This window comes from Etheostoma cragini, chromosome 7 (assembly GCF_013103735.1).
Source record: "Etheostoma cragini isolate CJK2018 chromosome 7, CSU_Ecrag_1.0, whole genome shotgun sequence".
NCBI lineage: Eukaryota > Metazoa > Chordata > Actinopteri > Perciformes > Percidae > Etheostoma > Etheostoma cragini.
In genome coordinates, this window is record NC_048413.1 from 1,138,890 (window position 1) to 1,163,368 (window position 24,479).

At 42.7% G+C, this 24,479-nt stretch overlaps 1 protein-coding gene across 1 annotated transcript in view; it reads right to left on the minus strand.

Annotated features, from left to right (window-relative positions):
* Positions 1-492: 492 nt before the first annotated feature.
* spryd3 (SPRY domain containing 3) overlaps positions 493-24,479 on the minus strand; it is a 50,446-nt gene continuing 26,459 nt past the window's right edge. The window contains exons 8-11 of the mRNA XM_034875668.1: positions 12,673-12,730; positions 5,276-5,395; positions 4,712-4,851; positions 493-1,641 (exon numbers count right to left, since the gene is read on the minus strand). Of these exons, the coding sequence (XP_034731559.1) occupies positions 1,507-1,641; positions 4,712-4,851; positions 5,276-5,395; positions 12,673-12,730 (453 nt within the window). The 3' untranslated portion in view covers positions 493-1,506. The remainder of the gene's footprint in view (positions 1,642-4,711; positions 4,852-5,275; positions 5,396-12,672; positions 12,731-24,479) is intronic.

Below are 24,479 nucleotides of genomic sequence, written 5' to 3' on the forward strand. Positions count from 1 at the left end.
GTCCAATGCTGCGCGCACACACACACACACACACACACACACACACACACACACACACACACACACACACACACACACACACACACACACACACACACACACACACACACACAGCAATCAAACATGATTGTCTTAAGCTTAAAAAAAAAAAAACACCCAGCAGTTAATTCTACATTACTTATGGCATTATGGAAAAATAGTTATCTTAAATCTAATTAATTTGAGCAGACTAAACCTCAGGATATCACATAATTCCAATTTTAGAGTGACAAAAATGGAAAAGGAAAGGATTGAATTAATCCTACATATTGAGGGCAAACATGCTTAGTAAGTCAAACCAATGGACAAAATATTAAAACACACTAACATATTTAACAGTTTGACACAGTCCAATACAACAGCAAGGTTTGGAGTAAAATGTTATGTTACTTTTATGGCTGATGGATTGTGCTGTTGCATCAGAATGCGTTCCACTCGAAGGTGGTTTTTTTTATTTTGTCCACCAGCGTATTCATGTCTGCCCTAAATATCTCCCCAGCCCCCCCGAAGTGCAAAAAAAAAACGCATTCCCTGAACTTTGAACGTACAAGATTAATTCAAATGTGTATTCCGCATATTCCCTTGTAGAAATATACCTGGCGTGTTTCTATATGTTGTTCTATATGTTTCTATGTAACTATAACAACACTATCCATCCACTCTTATCTGACGCTGCTGAGTAACAGCATCTTACTGTATGTGAGCTTGTGATTGCCAAACCTCTAATAATCCTCATAACATAATCTTATGCATAATGAGCGTGAATGCATTTTCTGAAATATTGCAACGGATCCACGGACCACTTTGAGCCAGCTCCAGGAGGAGCAGCGAGCAAGCGAGGTGGGGCAGCAGCAGGTCCCTGCTCGCTCACAGGGGGGCAGCCTCACACAGAGAGAGGACTGGGAGAGAGAGGGAGAGAGAGAGAGAGAGAGAGAGAGAATATTGAAACATAAACCACCAACGAGCTCTGACTTGGCACAACTGTTGGCCTCGCTCTGCTTTGCTCGGGGTCGCGATGAAATGAAATAGACCAAGTGTGCCAGACCTGGTGAGAGGGAATTAACCGCTCAGTGTTCAGATAACACTGCATGCAGAGGGAGGTTAGATGGGAGGATGATAGCAGTACATATTGCATAGAATTAACAGTTCAATATCTTCCCGGAGGTGTTTTTGTTTTCTTAGCTTGGAGGTGTCTATTCCTGCATGCTGTAAGCTGCACAGCTCGTATACCACCGCTGTGCTACTTCCCGGCCACGAGGACGCTCTGGTTGGGTTTCTGTGACGACTGTGAGAATGTACAGGTCTTATAAATAAAAGCAGAGGCGACGGTGACCGCGGCGTTAATGTGTGCAGCTGAATGGGAGTGGGTTCTTGCGTGAGTTAGCAGCATGCTAGGCTACCGTCGGTGAGCTCTACAGGGCAGCCAGCTGTATGCAGGGCATCACGAGTCCAGGTCCTGCACTTTGCTCATCCACTGAGCGGATGCAGATCCACTTTGACCTTCTCTCCACTGCTCAGCATCCCCACGGTGGGGTAGAGGCCCCCGGGAGGAACCCCCATCTCCCTCCGGCCCATCAGCTTCCCGTTCCTCGTGAAGAAGACCTGCAGGACCACAGGAGGGCGACAGCGAGTTAAAAGACACTCTCGTAATAACACACTTCCATTGGAACAATTACTCCTAAAAGAAATGGCTCTTCATGACAACGACGGAGTGTAATACAAACTTCCTCCGAGAGCACACATTGTGCCAGCTGGAAACAGAAATTATGCAAAGTTTGGAAAATATCGTCAAACAAATACGTGAGTGTAAGGTCTGTTCTCGGAGGAGGAAAGAAAGCCAGTGTTTACAGTACATGTCTCTGCTAAATCAGCACGTGATCCAACATTATCCAGCTGTTCTTAAAAGAACATCAACAAGATTTTTTTCTCAATGCCAATACCGAGGGCCTCTTTCCAAGTCTGAGAGCAAATACCGACACACTAAAGCAACAAGTGAAGTAGTGTGGAGTGTGTGTGTGTTCGATAAATCACTTATCAAACACTGAGTGCACCACCCACTCGAAAAAAGAAAAGGCTTAACCGCTATTCAGTTCCAGATGAAGGGTGAGTGAAACGGCAACAGGGCCTGTTAGTTTGAACAACACCGAAACCTGCACACGCGTGCAGCCGAGACCTCTGGGATGTCAAGGAGCAGTGCATTGAGGGTAATGCGTCCTGCTGAAAAAATATGAACAGATCCCTGGATTACACGTAGTACTGAGACCCGAGCGGGTGAGACTTGGATCTCAGTACTACGTGCGCTCCGAGACCGGTGCAAGTCGGGACTCGGTGACCCCCCCCCCGGCCTCGACTAGCAGGACTGTCTGGGCGAGTTAGCAGAGGAGACAAAGTGAAAACCACAGTGATTAAAACAGCGTTGTAAAGGGACTTCCTGGAAAAACATTACAGCAAGAGATGGATTTAAATATATAATAAAAAAGGTAAGAGTGATGTTACACAACAATATTAAAGTTATCATTGCAATGGAAGTTGCTAAGCTTGGCTTACCAAAAACATACAATATAATAACTGGACCTACAGTCTTGTACTATTTAGACTGTAGACACTCTAAGGCTGTGAAGCATATCTATTTACTGTGCCTAAGCTAACCATTGTTACTATGGCTACTGTGTAACTTGTGCTTTTACTACTATTATTATTATTGATACTATTTATCATCACTCAGTTTTTCTTCTTTTGTTTCGTCATTTTGGTTTTGTTTTCCTGTGTGTGTTGAGGACTTTGGATCCATTAAATAAAGTCGAGTTGATTTGATGTATAACGATGTATCGTGCATGTACATGTATAGGTTTCAGCAACTCAAAGGTGAATATTTTATTGTCTTGTACTCTTCTATGACTGTTAAGTAAATATCTTTGTAAGAGGTTTGGACGGTTGGTCAGACGAGACGAGACATGTGAAGACGTTACCTTGGACTCTTGGAACTTGCATTGAGCTTTTCTTTTTGCAGTTTGCTGGCATTTCAAAGACCAAAAGATTACAAGACCAAATATTCCGTAGATAACTGTTCCTTGCAGTCCTACTTGGAACTGCATCTAGCCTTCAGCCAGCTCACAGCCAATAGAAAAGCAGTCTGGTGATCCAGCTGCTCCCTGCTGATGTGCGGTAGTGTGTAGGCGCTACGCTGAAGCTACCACGCCGCTGTGTCTGCGTCATTCTAGCAGAGAGTGACGGGATTAGCCTAACAACTGGAGGCTAAGACGGAAAAACAAAGGGTCTCCCCTGTGCTCTGTGATCAAGGTCGGACAGTTGTACAAGGAAAAGTTAACCCTCTCCTTGATTTCAAGGAGAAACTGGGTATGTAGGAGGAAATGTGGTCTATATTGATAGACTGGACTATGGTTAACTGTCCAGTTGGAGTTTTTGTTGCACCCCTAAACTACCTTTAAACGTACACATTTTTTAGAGGCACACCCTTAGCAGCGCCCAAGACGATAATGATTGGTTTAAAGAAATGACAATAAAGCAGAGCACGTTTTTCTCCCAGCCTGGAATACTGGGTGGACTATCCAGTTGTTGCTCCACCAGCTGTGGAGGACTAGGGTACAACGTAGGGTCCAAAGCTACATGTAACCACGGCGGACATTCAGCACAGACTGCTAACCTAGGCTACACACTGCCAGAACAGTTATCGCTATTCTCAAGTTCCAAAAGTGTTAGAGTATTCCTTTTTAACAATAAGGACCTTTTCGGCTTCTTACAGTGCATCCAAACCTGACCCAGTCACCCCAGTCATCTTCACGACTGTCCATCATCATCTAAGAAACATCTGGACACTACATGCTCAGCACCAAACGACAGACAGACAAAGTTAGCAACCAGCCTGTGAGCACGATGTCTCACCTAGCAGCTAAAGAAATAGATATTTCCTTCACATAAATATGTAACCTTTATCACGTTGACCGAAAGACGACTCCAAATGAAAGCTGATGTTGCTCCTTCCTTGCATTGTGCGTCAATAAGCAACTGTATATAATTCATTTCATATCTCGATAACAATACATATCACAAAAGACCTTGTTTACTGGTAATTTAATAAATAGTCTGCATATGAAATAGCCAAATGGTAAAGCCTGTTTCTGTGTACACCTGTGGGAATTTATTACCTGACAAATGAAAAAGTACGGAGCCTTTTCTCACTAAGGACGTTAACGCCAAATGAGCCCAACAAATCCAAAGCATAGTCCAAAGGATGGAAACATTAATGTAACGCAGATCAGCGAGTGGTTGTTTTTTGTTTTTTTTCATTGCGATAAAAAACAATATAGAAGAATAGCACCTAATGCAGAACCATTCATCTACTCAACGGATCCTCGACACAACCACAGCACCTCACGGACGCTTCAGAACTCTTGACTGCACTGACTTTTAGAGTGCCCTTCAGCATATTTTATATGCATTTGTGGGTGGGTGGTTTTTTTGTCTATATGTATCTTTACGTGTATAACAGGTATTGACTGTCCTGCTATGAATGTGAATGCTTTGTTTTTTTTGTACACTGCAATAAATTCCTAACAACTTAGTAGCATGGCTATTAAGTATTGAATCATATATATATATATATATACAGTATATATGTATGTCACCCGTTTTTATATTGTGTTTTCCTCACCGTGACCTTCCTGCCTTCCTGTCCCTCCTCTACCTCTTCCCCATCTTCCTCTTCCTCCTCTTCGTCGTTAAGGTACAGGATGTTCTGGACGCCGGCGTGACCTGGACGGACCTCCAGCCGGTCCCAGTCGTCCACGTCACCTGAGGACAAACACAGTGCACAGTGGGAATGAAGAGCAGAGGAGATAAAATACACAGTACTTGGAGTTTGGCAAGTGGGCCCTATTAAGGTTAGATGACATTAGTGGCCGTCTCCAAGATGTTATGAAAGGTTCGGTCATGTAAAACGGATTAAACCCACCCGAGAGCAGGAAAGACTATATGTGTCTCCCATGGAAATGATTGGGGGTGTGGTGGGATTAGTGCTTCCCCTTTCAGTGACTGTTCTGTTTTCTCTGCGGGGGATTTTGGTGCGCATCCAATTTCTTTCCCACATGCAACACTATAAACTGTGTTAAGACCAACTGTTGCCTTACGCTAAACCACGATAAGCAGGTTTAAGAACCAAACCTCCCACTTTAATGAGTGACAGTGTAATTGCAGCACCTGAACCCTCTGCCCTCACCTTCTCCGTCCAGGATGTAGTCTCGTGGGAACATGATGCCGCAGCCCATGATGTCCCCTTTGACGCAGCGAGGACCGAAAGCGTCTCCGACCCCGCTGCCGTGAAAGATCTTGCCATCATCTGTCGGGGGAGGAAGGAAACTCAACTCTGCAGCTATTTCTTAATCCATTTCACGACAGTATTGGAATGTAATCACTTACATCTATTCAAGTACTGTGCTTCAGTACAAATGCACGTTTCTTCTCATGCCACTTTCCACTCATAGGAAAAAAGAAAACAAATTGTACTTTTTACTATACTTCAATTATTTGACAGCTTTAGTTAGTAGTTAATTTATTTAATGTTTAATTGTATGGGGACATGTAAGTATGTAGTATAAACTAATGCCACACACCACAGGCAAGGGCCTTTAAAATACATCAAACTTACACAAATACACAGGAGACCGTACAAAACACAAACTTGAAAATAGAAACGCACATTAAAAACTCCAGACTGAAACTCAGACGCAGCGGCCGCGGGTACGACTCCGGCCTGCAGCGCTTGGGGTCGGCGTTGAACTCGCTGGGAAATCATGAAAATCACTGAACTCAGCAGAGAGTTCCATTTTGATTGGTCACGGTTTGGTCCGCCCCCTAGGATTTATCCCCGCCACTTCCTCTTGCCTCTAGTGGGCGTTGTGACTTTGAGCCAATATCTGCCTTCAGATGTCCTCGAGGTTGGACTCTTATGAATCCTGAAAGGTTTCGAGCCAATGGGACAATGCACATTCAAGTTATACCCACTTCCTGTTTCATGGACAATGCACAAAATGGCCGCCCCGCCACGGCCATGCCCTATGACGAAAAGTTTTTCGTTTAAGAAGTTTTCATCTCACAGGCCTTACCATGGCACAGACCAAAGTTGAAGTCGATCAGATGCAATCTCAAGGAGGAGTTTGTTAAAGTACGACGTGGAAATGGCCAAAGTTGCTCAAATTTTGAACTTTCAATTCAAAATGGCGGACTTTGTTTTCCGTTGATATGGGTCCAATGAGCTTTTCTGTACGTCTTGACATGCTACATATGAGTACCCGGTTTTGTTAGTCCACAATAAAAAACCACTGCAGGGGCACAATTTTGTTTAACTCTGTAGGGGGCACTAGCGAGCCATTTTAGTGCCCCTATTCCCGAAAACCTTAAAATAATCACCAGGTTTGATGTGACCGCCAATTCTGGTGAGTTTCTGAGTATGTCAATCAAATCAAAAAGGCAATTCATTTGCCGGAGGAAGGAATAATAATTCCTTCAGTGTCAATAGGACCTTCGCCTCGGGCCCTAATGATAATAATCACTAGCAGAGCAATACAAATCTAATAAGATAATATATAATAGTGTAAAAATCCCTGCTGCCATTTTTCTGCAGTGACAATTTCTACTTTTAATACCATAAGTACCTTTTCCTGCAGGACTTTCACATATAACAGACGTGGTATTCGTATCAAAGGACCTGAACCTTCTACACCACTGCATAACAATGTAGTTGTTGACCTGTGAGCAGGGTTTCTGCAGGTTTCACCAACTTAACAAGACATGTTTATTACCACAGGAAAAAACTCATGTAATACCTTGTTTCACAAGCATGTATAATAAAGTATGATGTAAAACCAGCAGGACTAAATGTGCTTTAACGTCTCCAGACAGCCTGCATTCAGATACTAAAACATTCAATTACAAACATTACTGCTTACTGCCGGCAAGAGAAAATACTTGAGACTTTTGTAAATCTTCTAAGGCGTTTTTAAGGAAAGTGTAGGTCTTTTGCACTCATCTTTGTCCTAACATGTCCCAGTGCTGAACTGAACCTCCGCGGACGGGAATTTCACTGCGTCTTGTAATGGGTTTACCACAGCGTGTGACTTGTGTACTGTACATACAATGTCGTGCTAACATACAGGACATCCTGACATTCCTGCTAGATGGTGATGTGTGAGGGAGAAAAAAAAAAGAAAGGTGAAAGCAGCGCTAGTAACAACACACAAAAAATGAGACATCAACAACATTCAAAGGAAATCATCAAAACAACACATACTACAGTTGCGAAAGACAACGGAAAAAAGGGCAAAAGAAAAACATTGCGGAGGTAGCCTGCAGACGAGCGCTCCCCGAGCGAAGCGGCGTGGCTGCTGCTGGTAAATATTTATGGAGTTGTCATGGGACCCATCCCCGGCTCAGGATCCTGTTTAAACAATCTATCTGAGTACCGGGAGGGAGACTGAGACACTGTATCATTACGACTCCCATGCAGGCCTTTGTCACAACCCCACACACTAGGCAAACTGGAGCCAGGCCGGCACAGGCACAGCGCCGCTAAAAACCGCAGAGCAGGGCGGCTTTGAAGAGTGACAGGGGCCGGTCCTGGTGGTGGGTTGGGGTGTGGAAGTCCAGGTTTGAACCCAGCGATGGAGCTAGTTCACTGGGACAGGAAAGGTAGGAGAAGGGATGTGGCCGGAGGGATGTTCGCTGGAGTCGATCTTCAAAATTCTGGGGCAGCTTGTTCGCAAATTTATTTTGATTTGATTTATGAATTTACTGACTCCAACTCCAGTTTCAAACACTAAACCAGAGGGACACGGCTCTGAATCATCCTTAAAATCACTACTGTTGCTCTCCCTTTTACTAAAGACACACCGACCGAATGAAAATGTTCTGTTCTGCGTGAGTGAGTGTCCTTAATAAATAATGAGATTGGGGCTGAAACGATTACATACATTCAATGGAACAAAAAAATATGAATTACCAACAATTCTGATAAACAATGAGAGTCATTAATTAAGTAAAGAATGCAACGAATTCTCCATTCAAGATCCTCGACTGTGAGGATTTGCTGATTTTAATCGGTATATAATTCACTTAATATTCTATATTTGCAGGAAATTGAATTTCTTTAGAATTTGGACTGTGGATTACACAAAAAAAGCTACCTGTACACATCGACAACAACTGAGAAAAAAACATTTCCTGACATTTCGCAGGTTAAAGGTGTTCTCAAGCATCTAGTACTGCACTTCCAGAAAGACACATTTAAAAAAAAAAAGAAGGAATTCGAGCAGTTGAAGCCAAGATATCTTGACTTTTAGTTGCTCCATAAAGCTTGATGTAAGTTATATTACTTGTCATATAACATTACGTGTAAGTTACAGTAAAATGAGATTTGGCTATCTTTGTTTTGGAGCGTACATTAATATGTTCTGTTGTTTTTGTCAAGTGTGCTTTGGAACTACGTGAAGCAGGCTCCACTTGGAGTTGTGCTGGAGACCAGAGAGGTAAAATGAGCACAGTGCTAACCAGGGTCTGGTTATGATGCTGATGATGGAGCAGAATACTGGTGATGGTGTTAATGCAAAAGTCAAGATCCTACACTGAGGAAGTAGCTGGTGAAGGTGACAATGTTAGCCACTGGGACCGCCATCGGGTGAAAACGTTAGGGGGGAACCTAGCAGCAAGCGTAAGGTGAAAACTGGAGCCGGGCCCAGAGGAGGAGAAGCCAGGCTCCGACTGAGGACTGGGACCAGCTGGGAAAAGGATAACAGACTTTCGTAACATGAGTTTGCCTGGACAAGACTGGGCTTCCCTGCCCAGGGAACAATAAGTTCACAGAATCCTAAAACATGAACAATTAAAACTAAAGATTTCTATTCTTCCATGATTTCACACGTGTGAGGTTGTTCTTGTCCCTAAGAATTTACTATAAATAACATTTGTGTTGAGTTGTTGACATCTAAACTTCCTGGGGCCTTTTGCCATTGAGGCCCTTAGCTTGTAAAATGTATGAACAATAATAAATTAAATAACTGGTTAGGCCAGAGTGAAGTACTGCAGCATGTGGAGGACTTTTCTGGGCCACGAGGCAGTACAGACTCCGGTAAGGTTACAGTCTTCCGTGTTAGCTCCAGGCTTTCTAGTGGTGCTGAGTGGTGTACAACATTGTGTTGGTCTAAGACCTCAATTAGTTGATCGACAGAAATACTAATCTATTATTAAATAGAAATAAAAAGAGTAATCAATACATTCTTTGTTAAACTTTACAAAGACTCAGCATCTCCAGTTTGAGGAGTTTCTGCTTTCCTCTGTCTTATGATAATAAACTAAATATCTCTGAGCTGGACAGTAAAAATAAGTTATTTGATATCATCACCGTGGGCTTTGGAAAATTACATTTTTAACAATTTCTTTCATTAATATGCTGACATTTTATACAGCAAACAGCGATTGAGAGAATAATTGGCAGAACACAGACCTCCATCAATGTACGACCTAGCTCACAATGTTAACGCAGTGGGAATTTTCCCAGCTGGAAACTCATTTTTCTGATCATTCCGACACCACATGAATGCAGCACAAATGCAGTTTCTCACAATGTTACCAAAAGTGAAAAGATTTGTGTATACACATATATATATATATATACATACATATATATACATATATATACATACATATATATACATATATATATATATATATACACATATATATATATACACACATATATATATATATACACACATATATATATATACATATATATATATATATTTTTTATTTATTTATTTTTGACATAATGGTAAAATGCCCTGACCCAGAGGTCCAGGGTTCAAATCCGCCCTCTGACGATTTCCTGCGTGTCTCCCCCCCCCCCCTTCTTACCTAACTGCCCTGTCAAAAAAATTAAAGGTGGAAAAGTCCCCCAAAAAAAATGTTTTAAAAAAACAGCGCAGATTAACTATTGCCGGTCCCAGCCTTAATTCCCTTAGTTGTGTGATGACCTCCACAGTATGGACACATTCTCGGTACATGCTCAGTTCCAATAGTGGTTGGTGTTTTTACCAGGCTCTGCTTGTGCTTGTTAGTGTTGACTTTGTCATCCAAATCCAATTTGGTCAGAAGGTAAAACAATCCTCCCCACACAACATGTTGATGTTGAATAAGTGTTTTTGGAGAACCTGAGCTGGAATCTGATTAGACCCAGTCACATAAGTTAGACTGAGCCCTATTATGTGAGGCCGGCTTGGTGGTGAGGGATGGAGGGTGGCGGTGGGGGTAAGGTGTAACCTTCAGCTGCGGGTGTTGAGTCATAGCACGTGTGACTCACTGATGGGGGGTTTGGAGGGGGTGACAGGGTTAATCGGGCTTGCCGAGGAGCACTCACTGGTTGGATGGCTGGTTGCTTCTGATAGGGCCCACAGGGGCCGGCAGTGCCCCACGGGCCATTAAGTTGAGGAGACAAGCCGGGCCAACACACAGGATGGAGGTCCACACTGGGCCAACATAAACACTCGTGGTTACACAGGCGCAGGCCAAAGAACTTTTAAACTATACAAGCTATACAAGGAGCAGCGATATGGTTGGCAGCCAGTTGTGTATATAACTGGAATACATCTGGAGTAAGATCACAACCTTTAAAGTCAATAATACACATCAAATGTGATCCAGGTCAACACTGGTCGCGTGCCCAATACAACGCACCATAAATCAGGATGACAGAAATAGAGCTCCGTAATCAAAGTGTACATGCAAAGTAAATAGGAAAGAGAGGAATGTTGAGTCATTATGCAATGTATGTATCTGCCTCCAGGCTGGAGCATATAACTCAAGCAAAAGGGAAAAACATTGCAAACACTCAGTTTACTATAAGGGCAATGTGAGGTATGATAAAAATATGAGTCTATCCAAATCCAAGAATATCATGGCAGACATGTTTTGCCCTTTAGATACTGAGGTCAAATACAAAAACTACCAATAAAAGTTAAAAAACAGAGGTACCAGGTGTCACAGAAAAACCTCTTCACAGAATTCTTGGCTCCACCTAGCAGGGAAACCTGCAAGTCATTCCTTTTTTAAGCAATTTCTACTGCGGTGAAATGACCGAGTGCATACAATACTGTGTATACATTAAGTTTCTGTCCCTGAGCCAAAGAGCATCTGCATGCAATTCTCGAGGTTCCTGAGCTGAAAATCCGGGCTGCGTGGAGGAGCGAGGCGAGTCATGAAGAAGAGGCCCCGGCTGTTGATTTAAAGTAGCCTGCACCTTAACCCAAGCATGGGAAGGAAAACCCCACACGTGCAGCGTGGAAAGCCACATACATCATTTTAGGCTCTAGCAAATAAGATTAATGGGAACTGTGCTGGGGCGTGCACATTTCTGTGGCGTCCAACGCACAGCAGCCAAACCAGGCAGACCGCAGCGCTAGACCTCTGGGACTGGCATGGTGAGCCTCTGGGAAGGACTGGCCGCGTCTGTCAATCAGCACTGAGGTATCATCCGCAGACCCCGGCAGGACGCACATTGTCAACTATTATTATTATAAATGTATCCAAATTATGAATGGAATCTACAAGGGATATGGGAATTTGAGACTCTACACATCAATTCGAAAAATCAACGGAATGTGTGGAGTGAACAAGAAAATATGTTATGATAGCTCATTTAGAGGTCAACGGGAGAAAGTATATAAACCTTCCTCTAAAAATAAAAATCATACACACTACTTGGTGGGAAAAACGTACGAAAGAAAGTGAAATTTGTGGCGTGTGACTCCTTCAGAGCAGCAGAAACCCACTGTGAGAGAGATTAACAATGGGATGCTTTAGACAAAAAAATAACGCTGCTAAAAAGCCAGCTAACAGCTTCAGTCTGATAAGGATTAACAAGATCTTGACTTTGACAGTGGATTGTCAGATAAAGAGCCGGCCAATCTACTGTAGCTTGTACAGTGTGCTGTAACAACAACCACCTACCTGCCTAGAATGCCGACATTCTTATATCATGGCAGCAGCGTTTGATAGCTAATCTCTTCGCACTGATAGTAAGGTGTGCTGAGGCCTGGAATGGGAGCTGTGGGGGGGGTCTAGTGCAAATGCCTGTACAGATAACGTTCACAGGCCTGTCGTCACAAACAACCAAGACTTAACATGTGTGGGGAAGCATAGGGAGATAAAGATAGCTAAACCTTTTGTCTTGTTATTTGGTTCATTGCTTAGAGAGATATTTAGAATTCCCACAAAAAATTGATGGAGATAAGATCCTTCTCCTCTTTCTGATTCTGCCACCGTCTGTTTACTCTGCTTCCTGTGCTTTTTATCTGCCTGCAATCGCCCTTGATCTCTGTTCTCGGCACCTTAACATCCAGCTGAGGCGGTGCCCTGTGATGTTTGCATCGAAAAAGCAGCAGATAGATGCTTCAGAGGAAGCAGCTTGGGTCCGATTTATCTATTTAATCTAAAAAATAAAAATTAAAGGCTACAGGAGGAATTCCACACTCGTAGAAGGAAATAACACACAGCCTACTTTCTATTAATATAACTATATAGACTGAGAGAAGAAGAGAAAGAGGGAAAAGAGTCTTAAAATCTCACCAGCATGGTACGCCACCGAACCTCGGCTCCATCCTGGGTGTCTGTTCCTGGGGTAGTCCTGCACAGACACAAACAGTTACACAGGTCACAAATACACATTCTCACAGTCAAGGATATAACTGATTTAAACAACCAAGTCAAGTCAAAATGTTATTTATATAGCCGAATATCACAATTCAGAAGGGCTTTGCAATCTGACACGCTCCATCGTTAGATCCTTAAATCGGATAAGGAAAAACCTACAAAAAACTAAACTAACAGGGATAGGAGGAACTAATCAAGACCTTACACCTCTACGTCACATGTTAATAATTTGCTGAGAATGTCCCCTGGAAATCAAAAATGAACAGTGAGGTAGGCCTGTAACAATTACATAATTGTCCAATCGCAATATTTTTTAAGTAAAAAAACGCAATAATTTGGTAACATTAGCTAAGGTCCTGAGGTATGACTGTTGGTTTTGTCAATTTTATGTTCATTTAAGAACAAAATACAGTTTTTTTGTGTTAATAAAGAGATGTAGTTTACTTCATAGGCTGTGTTATTATATTATCTGGGTCACATGACGTAATATATTTGACATTTACTATAACCAAAAGATGTATTCTGGATGTGATTCAAAACTTTAAAAATAAATCCATAAATAACTATTTTGACATTTGACAGAAAGAGACAATTATATTGTTAATGGCAATTTTTCCTGAGACAAGTAATGGTTGAGTAACATTTTGAGCTCTAGCAAGAGGTTCCACTCTACTTCACACTTGGTCGGGCGATGCCAGGATACTGTCAATCAACTCGAAATGATCAAGTCAAAAGCCAGTAGCAGGTTTAATGTGTTGGGACCAGTGCAGTTTAAAAATCATGTCACCAAATGTTAACATGTTAATGAGTGTGAGGATTCCTTTCCCACTCGGTTTTAGATACCGGTCACAGGCTGAGGATGTTTGTCTCTCTGATTATCTGTTCACATGTGCAGTACGTATGCATGTCTCCAGGTTTCACCATGCCAACAGAAATAACTAGAGGGCCAACTTTAGGATAAGATCAGAGCATGACTCAGGGGTAATTACCAGAGATTTTTATCTGACTTTTTGGCTGCACCTACATCACTGTAGAAACCCATTACTGAACAAGAGAGGAAGGGGGAGGAGGGCAATGACACTGTGCTCCTCATTCATCTCTCAGTAGGCAAAGTCTTATAAATGCTTTCTTGATTTTCTCTCAGGTGAACTTTCCCTACAGCTAGTATTAACAGAGAAAAAAGGAAACATTTCAATTTAATCTTGTCTAAAGAAAGAATCTAAAATACGACCAGGATAACATCCAAAACAGAAAATGTGCTTTTATGCAAACAAAAGAACCAATCCACCGATGATTGATGCAGAGACTAAATTACTATAAAACGAAACAGGGACGTTGAAACTATTAGCACCTGTGTGCAGAAATGAGTAATGGGAACACCGCAGAAAGTCAGCTTTGTCTGGCCAGGCCGACAAGAGCGCAGCATTCTGAGGACAGGACATGAGGGAAACATCAACGATCCTGTCTGACAACCCCATCGGGGCTTGAGGAAGAGGAAATTGAGATGGATGGGTGGAAAGTGAGAGCAAGAGATAGAGCGAGGGAAAAGGACAGAGTGAGAAATCAGCAGAGGAAGACAGAGAGACATGGAGGAATGTAGCTACTCCTCCAAGCCTGAAGCCCCTTGATCTGCCAAGTCTGCTCCTCTTCCCCCTTGTCTCAACCACAAGCCCATGGATTCCTCTGGCTGGCTGGCATCTGGGCTGAATCCCTACAAGGAGGAGAGGAACGTCTGGGTGTTTTGCTCCCTGATTGATGATCCACAAACTCTGATCTGATCAGTGATTTGGAGGAACGCTGTGAAATAAGACAACATTAGGAATGGCTAAACAAATAATGGGTGGATTTATAGCGCTTTAATGGAAACCGCAGACTTCTGTCTGATGAATGGATCAACAGTTAAATGCAGTCTTCTCGGGTAATTGTTGTGTCCATCATCTCTAATTCAAAACATCTATTTAGTGCTCTATACATCAAATAAATAAGGTGGGTTTGCGGGAAAAAGCTGAAGCAGCACTTCCTTCTTTATGCTTTTACAGCATTACAGTACCTCAATATTACAGTACCTCCTAAGTATGAAGAGTGGGGTTGCTGAAATACCTAGGGCTGGGTTTCGTTCAAAAATGTTGCAATACCGTCACTTCAATACTGGTTCCTAAACCATATTCTTTTTACACAGCAACTTTATAAAACAAAAAAAATGACAACATTACAGCTCAAATCTTTTTATTCATGTTTCAGCTCCTATTAGGTGAGCCCCGTCTCTGTGTAACGTAGAGTTTTTCCTGCGTGTCCTTACAACGTGTACTGTTAGACAGCCAATCCCAAACATTATTAGATCTTGGTAGAAGCATGTTGCATGCTTATTGGCTCACTGACGCTGATGAGATTTACTCTTTAGGTATTGAAATTGGGTACTGAATGACTTAGATACTTAAGACGCAATTTGGTCGGTGCCTAAAAGGTGTTGAATTTGGTACCTAGTCCCAGAAAAACCTTAAAAACTAATGGATGGATTGCAATAAAATTTCATACAGACATTAACGGCTCCCAGAGCCAAACATTTGGGGCAGTTTACACTCCAGCAACATCCATCATACTATCTGAAAATACAAAAATTGATTTAAGCTAAGAAGTGAAAAACCATATTCCGCCAGGCCTCGAATATCAGAGGATATGAATGTCAATAAATCAGTGCATCCCTAATTGTTTAAAAAATAACTTAAAAACGGTGGGTCATAGATCTGGCAGTGTCATTGTTTTGAACTGCCTTTGTGCCATGTGAGACAGCTTGACAGGTGTAGCAACGGTAACTTAGGCGGACAACTGCTGAATAATCAACTGGCAACAAACACATTTTTGTCTACAAATGTCTGACAAACTGCAGCTGCTACAGCACGATTCAAGAAAACAGAAACACCATCAAAAAGATCACCATGATATCTTTTCTTCACCAAAAGAGTTTGCATTCATTGAGGTAGATAGGGGGGGGGGGGGGGGGAAGAATGCCATACAGAATGTGTAAGTACCTGAAAAAACAATGTGACGGTGAAAAAATAAGATTTCAATCTTCAGACTCTTCAGTGTAAAAACAACGTTTCTTTTTTTTCCAGCTATGAATTCTGTGAAGCGAGGATGATATTGTTTTCTTGGACTTGGAGCAGCTTTCCCTCTGATAAAACATTCCAACCTATTGTGGTTTGGAATTATAACAGTTAATGCTATGATTTTTTGTTTTTCAATCAGTGGTGGCGCCACTAAATTACACCTACACTCCTTCTCTATCAACATATAATGGAATGCATTTTAGAGAGAGAGAGAGAGAGAGAGAGAGAGAGAGAGAGAGAGAGAGAGAGAGAGAGAGAGAGAGAGAGAGAGAGAGAGAGAGAGAGAGCGAGCGAGCACCATGTTAACCAGCTGGTCCACTCTCACATACTGGAAAACTTTCCAAACATGGTCACTGCACCCCATTGGCCTGCAGAAGCCATCATTGAAATGCAAGCTGCTTCTAAGAACAACAAACACCGGCGTTGTGTCCACAGCAGAACGGAGCAAAGCCCTGCGCTATCAGATCCACAGCTGATACACCGGTGTCATCAGAGCAGCCTGCATTTCCACACGGTGGCAGAGTAAACAAGACTGAAAGACTAAGAGCAGAAAGGTGCGGGCCGAGTAGGGACCATGTGGATGCAGATACCCATCATCTATGGCAACTATCACACTGGCATATCACAGAGCTGTCTAAAAAGGTGACTTCCCACAGATCTGAGTGTATGGATGCGCGTGTGTGTGTGTGTGTGTGTGCTGCAGGTACAGTTTGTAGGGAGGGAAAGTACTGTGTTTCTGTTTGTACGTGCCCACACAACCTCAGCTATAGGGGATGGGCAGAGACTGTGTAGTGAACTAATGCAGGTCTGTTTGTATAACCTTGTGTCATCAGGCTAACACCCCCAGCTCCCCACATGATGACAGAAAGCATCTGACATCAGTAATGACAACAACAGGCTGTGTCTGTGTTTGGGCATGTTCAGCACTTTTTATGGATGCAAGTGCATATGTAAATGTTTTCTTAATGCACAGATCAAACTGAGCAGTTTTCTTGGGTTATTGAAATAAGTAGCCAAAAAGGTGATATGACGGAGCCTACACACTATTTTGAGTTTAGCAGTGTTCCACTCATCTCAGTTCCTCTTGGATTTTAGGGAATTTTTTGGAGACTGTTGTGGCCCAAAATCCCTGATGGTATAATAGCTTTTGTAAAAATAAATTGCAATAAAAGGTGCAATGTAGTTGCAGGAGAAAGTTGCAGAAAAAGTCTTTAAAAATTTAAAGGAAATTTGTTTACTTGGGACTGAGGTGATGGGCTTTGGTAGAACTTTCATTGGTATGATTAAAGTTATGTATTCTAACCCCTCAGCCCCTCAGAGTCTTAACCGGACGCACCTCCTCCACTTTGTTTCCAGTTTCTGGATCATACCGCCAAGGCAGCTCCTTGAGTGCTGCACTATTTGTCCTTTCCTGAGAGCCTCTGGCTCGAGCCATTTGCCAATCAATGATGTGCTTTTGCAATACACAGCATCAACTCTCTCTATTTGCGGATGACGTTTTGGTCTTTTTAGAGAACCCATCTCAGTCTCTTCCTCCCCTTCTATCCCTATGCGAGGAGTATGGAAGCTTATCAGTCTTAATTAACTGGTCAAAGTCAGCACAGTTTCATTTGGATGATTCTGCCTACAATTCAATCATCCCTGCTAACATCCCCATTGTTAAACAGCTTAGATATTTAGGTATTGAGGATTTCCCTTGTTTAAACCAGAACTGTTCTGGTGGTCTAAACAGCTTCTTGAAAGATAAGGAAAAGCGGATAGGTCTCCCTATGTCGATTCAAGCTCGTATCTCTGTGGTTAAAACGGATGTTTTACCCAGGATGAACTTTGGGAGCTTTATGCTACCGCCTTCCAGGCCTTCTGGTTATTGGCCCAAATGACAATCAGCAGTGTCTAAATTTATCTGGAAAGGGAAACGGCCGCGACTTAAGATGTCTACTTCACAGAGGAGGAAAGAGGACGGGGCTCTTTCAATTCCCAACTTTAAAAATTATTTTTGGTCGTTTGTGCTAAGGACCCCTACTTTCCTGGCTCAAACCAGATGTGTCTGTTGCTGGCGTACCTTAAAAAGTGCTACGACAGAGCCGTGGTCCTTCCATGACGTCCTCTTTGCCAATATCTTTAATGGACAGTGCCAGCTACGCTTTGGTCCCATTATCTCTCATCTCATCCAAACTTGGAGATTAGCTGAAACATATTGCCATATATCATGTCACTGGCACACATTTTCCCCTTTATTCAACAATGTAGCACTCTTGATTGGTGGGAGGCCTATAAACAGCACTATAATGGGAACAGAGGGGGGGTTAATTATCTAAAAGACATATTTAGCTAAAAGATACTGGCTTGTTACTTTTTTCCGACTTACAAAACGCATTCAGTCTGCCATGTTCCTCTTCTTTCTTTTACTTTCAATTAAGAAGCACTCAAGGCACACGGTGTCCCCTGGCAGAGTTCGTTGCACATCCATCCTGTTTGGAAATTATTCACCATGCAGCCAAAAACCTGTGGTATGGTATCCAGGCTTTATCCGTTTTTAGTAATATCTGGACGCACTGGCCTTCCTGTTGAGAACGTCTGGGAACGCGATTGTCCATACATGAGCGTTAATCTTGACTGGCATGATGTATGGTCTGACATCACAGAAGTATCACACAACCCAGATCAGCAGCAGATTCATTACAATTTCATTCATAGGACATATCTCACGCCGTGAAAATTCACTACATGAAGGTAATTAACAGCCCTTCATGCATTTTTTCACCACTAAAGGCTGGGGCACTTATCTTCACATGTTCTGGGACTGCTCTTCTGTTGGTCAGTTCAGGAAAAATACTGCATCCAAAATATCTGCCCTGATTAATGTTACTGTACCGGTTTCTGTCTAAGTTTTGATTCTGAAGGACCTGTCAGCCCTTCAGCTCTCCAAAACTAAAAAACGTGCTGTATTTGCTGGACTCACAGCAGAGGGTTGTCACTATGGCAGGTACTACACTGGTTTACCAAGGGTTAAGTGTTGGAATAATGCCTGACAGCAGTTTCCGGATGTCCCTCCCCTCCCGCTATCTTCTCCATCTTTTGCAAGGGTATCATCACTGTGTCCAGGGCATCGGGCCCCACAGGGTGGATGTGATTGGTCTAAAGAAATAACAACAATCCAGAACCTCTTTTTACCCTATTCCAGAAATGTTAACTCTTGTAGCCAGACCATACCATTGCTGACAGCGCTGTGGATGTCTGGCAATGCAAGACTACTCAGGTACTATCCACAGACAATAACCAAGGCCCAACTCTGATTTGAAGACTGCAGCTTAGGTTCCTTCCCCAACTCCCTGTTTCAAAGCTGGTACTGTCAAATGGCCCTGAACTATTAGGGATGAGTTTGAAGGACTGGTCAAACGTCAACCTTGAGACTGTTACAAGAGTACAGATTTTCCACTGCTAGTAAGCACTTGTTAGTACCAGTAATTTAACAACATGGGAGCGGACTCTCATGTAGGGGCAGAGTAAACAAGTTGGGAACACAATATGCCAAATTTGAAATATAGAGAACAATATTTCCTTCAGGAGTCACTACCGACTCATGTGGGACAGGTTTTAGAGCCTTTTCACTGAACACAGCTGCTTACTGGCGAAAACGGCACTATGAGAGCAGGGACAGGGACCAAAACAGTAAAGTTGTGCGGTGGACAGCTAAGCAATAATATAATAGGTCTACAGCCAAGCTAGGGACTCTGTGAGGCTGTACAGAACATAGCTAAACGCGTCGACATAACATCAACATTAGAGCCAGACCGATAAATTAGGCTCTCGGTGTAGAGAGCCTGATTTATCGGTCTAGCTCTAATATCTTCCACCCAGTTACTGAATAACAAGACACTGCAGTACAGAAACAGCAACAACAACGTAAGCGGTAGTTTAGAAACTATCTTCATTGCAAAGTTTGACCGGCCGACCCTGTCATCCTTAGAGACACACTAGCAAGGTATCTTGCCTTTCTGCCATTTACAATCTTCATTTCCACTTCTGCTTCCCAATCATCTGACGCACAACAATACATTTCTTCAATAATGATCACTTTGGTGTTGTTGTCTCGTGTACAATCGTCAGTTCCTCAGATGCAATGCAAACACTAAATCCGTGTGCTAACATGCTAAAGGAACAGATTCATTCCCTGCACGGAGGTCCTGTGGCTGACAGCTCCTCTTAAGTAGGGCCGTAACAACCAAGTTGGGAAATAGCTGATCATTTTCTGTTGATCAACTAATTGAATAACTAAATTTTTGCCGTTTTAAACGCAAGTTATAATATTACAATATTCTGCTGGTGGTGCTGCATGGTCTGCATTTTCCAGGCCTTGGGACAGTGGCTGGGTCTTTGCTTTTATCTTAAATTGACCTTCTTATAAACAAGTCCGCAGGAGCGGCACTGAAAAATGGTTAGTAGGAGTGCTGCATCACAAGAGGAAGAGGAAGAGCGCTGTTCCCAGGACCGGGTCCCGGGGCATACCAGGACAGAGGAAACACTGCCATTCCAGTCTCCTGAGCAGTTTTATTGCTTCTTTGTGTTCAAGAGCGAGTGTGGCTTTACTAATGTATTATGTACATGAACAGACAGTAAGCCAATACACTCGTCTGACACACAGGGTAATGGGTGATCTGAGAAAACCAGTCAGACACTGATGGCTTCTGAATCGTATCCAACTCTTCGGTCCTACATCACGACTATGACACCTATTCCTCCAGCGTCCCATTTTCAACCCTTCTCCCCTACCGCCTTCTTCACTTCCCTGTCCTAACAAAGGGTCATGATCTTTTTCTTTTGCAGGATTCTGTTTGTTTTTCAGGACATGAGGGTTTTCCTGCTTTTTTTCCTGTGTTTTTTATATTCCGTATAGCTTCCCTTGATTTTTTTACCTCCCGACATTCTACCTAAACCCCCCCCACCTCACCCCACACACACACAAACAAACACACAAACACACACACACACACACACACACCTACCCTCTACACTCCTTCCACCCCATAACTAATTCTAGATCTCTCTTTGTCCCACAGCCTAGCAACTGCTGTGTGTACCGGATGAAAAACACCCGTGCTACCAAGCATATGCATGCTGTACATTCATGGAGACCCTTATCTTCAGAGGAATGAGCGAGAGAAAGCAAGAGGTCGTGTCAGGGCAAGGAATTGCAGTGGGGTCAAAACAGATCTTAGATTATGTACACGCAAAAACAACACATATACCTTGCATATTAAACTTTCACTCTTATTACATGCACAAATGGCTAACTTTTTGAAACCAGCTAATTTAACATCTCAAACCTTAACTATCCCTTTATTTGGCATTCTCGCATTGAGATTTTGACAAGAATAAAAACCAATGTGCGGGGGAACTGGCACAGTGTTTTGAAGGTATAATAATAATAATAATAATAATAATTTGGACTTATTGAAGGGGGGGGTTAGGGGGTCAAAGGATTGAGTGAAAACAAATATTCTGAAGTGATTATTGAACATGGGCAGGGATGGGGCAGAGCAGGGATGGCGGGGATGACTGTTCCAGAGTGTGGGAGCATTGGCCCCAGAGGTCTGCAACCTGGTGTGGGGGTTGTCCAGCAGGTCCATGTAAGAGGACTGCAGGGAACGTGTCTGAGTGTTGGAGATATGGTAGGTATTTTGGTGAGAATCCATGGAGAAAGTTGTAGGTGAGCAGCGGGATCTTGTCGGTGATGCATGACTTGACTGGCAACCGGTGGAGCTGGTGGAGGATGGGAGTGATATGCTGCTAGGGCTTTGTGTGGGTTAGAACCCTGGCAGCAGCGTTTGGGACATACTGGAATCTGCTAAGGGCCTTGGTGGGCAGTCCAGACAGGACACCATTGCAGTAATCCAGAGGAGGTAACGAAGGCATGGATGAGTGTCTCAGTTACTGAATGTGTGAGTGAAGGCTGGAAGGACAGAGTGGCGTCCAGGATGAGGCCCAGGTTGCGCACCTCAGGAGATGGGGAAATGGACTAGCCATCCACAACCAGGGACAGGTCTCCAACTTTCCTGAGCAGTGGTGCAGGGGCCACTTCCATGAGTTCTGTCTCATTAATGTGTACACATGTGTGTGTGCAACTGAGGCTGATGGGAATGGCATTCGTTTTGCATGTATCTGGCGCTAGAGGAAACCAGGGAAGGAATTAGCACCCGCCACCAGCAAATGGCGGGTACTTTTTCAAAGTGTCGTGTGACTTTGTCTTGTATACCAGCCACAATGACGAGTGGTTTGTAAAACAAACCTTGTAAAACATTCCTTGTAATAGATTGGACAGTTTTTGTCAAAGAGTGCTGTTGCTAAGTGACAAAAATGCACAGTGGAATTGCGTTACGTTGCTGCTGATGAATCCCCAGCATTTCCGGATTTTGCTGCTTCATGATACCAAAATGACGAAAGAACTTATGTGAAATGAAAGCATTTACGGCAAGGGCTTTCACCACGCGTATTTCCCTCAACTGTGGTTTTCAGCGCTAGTCCATGACAACATGTAATTGAACTGAGGTACAGACAAAAGGAAAATTATTGGTTAAAATAAATGTGGCATATCCTCGGTATTAAAAGGCGCGCAGCGGAGTCAGCGGTAGCTGTTGAGGTCAAGGAAAAAAGAAGGTACTTTTCGAACAAGTGGCGCATTGACGACGAAGGGAAAACAAGGGAATAGTTAGCATACCATCCCAACGACCAGTCCATGCGCTGTCGAATGTACGCATTGTCATAAAACACAAACAATTGATATTGGTCATATCAAGTGCACTGCCATGCAGCTGGGGAAGACGGGACCCCAGGAGCACAGTGTGTCCGAACATTTATGGTACCCAGCAGATAAATCCTACTGACTTTAGTGATCACCTGACATTCCCTCTAGCACCATGAGGTTTACAGTTCAGATCATTTGAGGACATCAGGATTATTATCTTCGTATCCATCTACAATGAAGAATGTGTTTTTCATCCACACCTGTGTATCTTTTATTAAGTATGCCATAATAATGCTGTTTTGGGCTTGAGAAATCTGTTCAGGAGTGAAAATGGTTTGTACTGGTTTGTACTTGTCTGGTAAAAGAAACCTTCCCCATCTCTTTACCTCTAAGCACAATGTATCCAGTTTGGGTATTTACTTTAAACCTTGGAGATACAAATATGTATTAATAATAAAACAATGTATTAAAGCAATAAAAAATATGATAGTGCACTTTCTTTTAGAAATTTGAAGTCCGGAAAAAGTGGCTTGGAAAAAATATAAGAGGCTGGTAAAATTTGACAGCTACCAGCCACTGTGCCTGGTGGGCAAAAAAATTAATTTCCCACCCTGGAGGAAACATGGAACATTGGGGACATTGAATGTCTGTACAAAATTTGGTGTCAATCCATTAAGTACATTGTTGAGATATTTCACTTGATAATTGAAAACTGCTGACAGTACTGGATGTAAAGTCAGAGGATCACCAAAGGAAGCTTTGTCATCTGGGGACTATGGATGTCTGTACAAACTCTCACCGCAATCCATCCAATACTTGTCATGATATTTCAGTCAAGATCAAAGTGTTACTCTTTTTGAGAGGTGATCGGCGACAGCGGATGTTGAGCTGGGAAGAGAGAGCGAGTTGGCAAAGAAGAAGAGAGAGACTTGTAAAGTGAAGATAATTGAGTACAAGGTTGAGCCGGAAGTCAGCAACGACAAGAAACAGAAAGAGAGACAGACAGAAGGGCAGAATCTGGCAGTCTTTGGGGCATTAATGGGTGGATTTGTGTTTATATTCAGGCCTCCTTACCATGGGACGTTATGTGAAAAAGACCAGCATGCAAACTTGTGAGTGCTGTTGAGTAAACAGTCATTAACCAGGCCCTTCAATTTGCTACTTTATCACCTTTCCTGGACTTAAGCTTAATGTCTTTATAATGAAACACAGATGCAGAGAGAGAAGTAGTGAAGCAAAAAGAAAGAGCGAGGTACTCTGAGGAGGTAACGGGACTGGAGTCATCACCACTCAACTTCTTCCCTCGTGGTAGCATCGTCTGTGTGTGTTGAGAGCATGTGTGCACAATTTAGCGCCATCAGAGGGTGTGCTAGTTTGGTCTCTCAATTCACAGAAAATAATTCACCGCCTATAATAGATGTAGATTTGTGATTTAAAAGCCAAAAAGTTTAAAATACACTTTTTGTTGCTAAGAAATCAGTATAAATCTCTCTTTTGATGCAGAAACAGCACACCTGCATGTTCTTCAGGGGGTGCAAATTTTGGTGACTAGTGTCAGTACAATCATTTGTGTTGGCAGGCACACAAAAAAAAAAAAAATCTTGATAGTCATAATTTCTACAGTTCCATCTGTGATTTTAGAACCAGGCATTAGTTACTTTGGTCTCCGTCATTCAAATCATGACACAGACTACACCACATGTTTTTTTTGGCAATTTGCAGATTATCTGTGTCAGCTTTTTATTTGCCTGATAACTGATGAAGTTAATGGAATAAAAAGTGTCTACTTTGGTTCAGCTACAGCTCTGTGTCTGCCCCTCTGCTTCGGTTTCTCTCACCATTGAGTCTGACTTAATGTATATATATATATA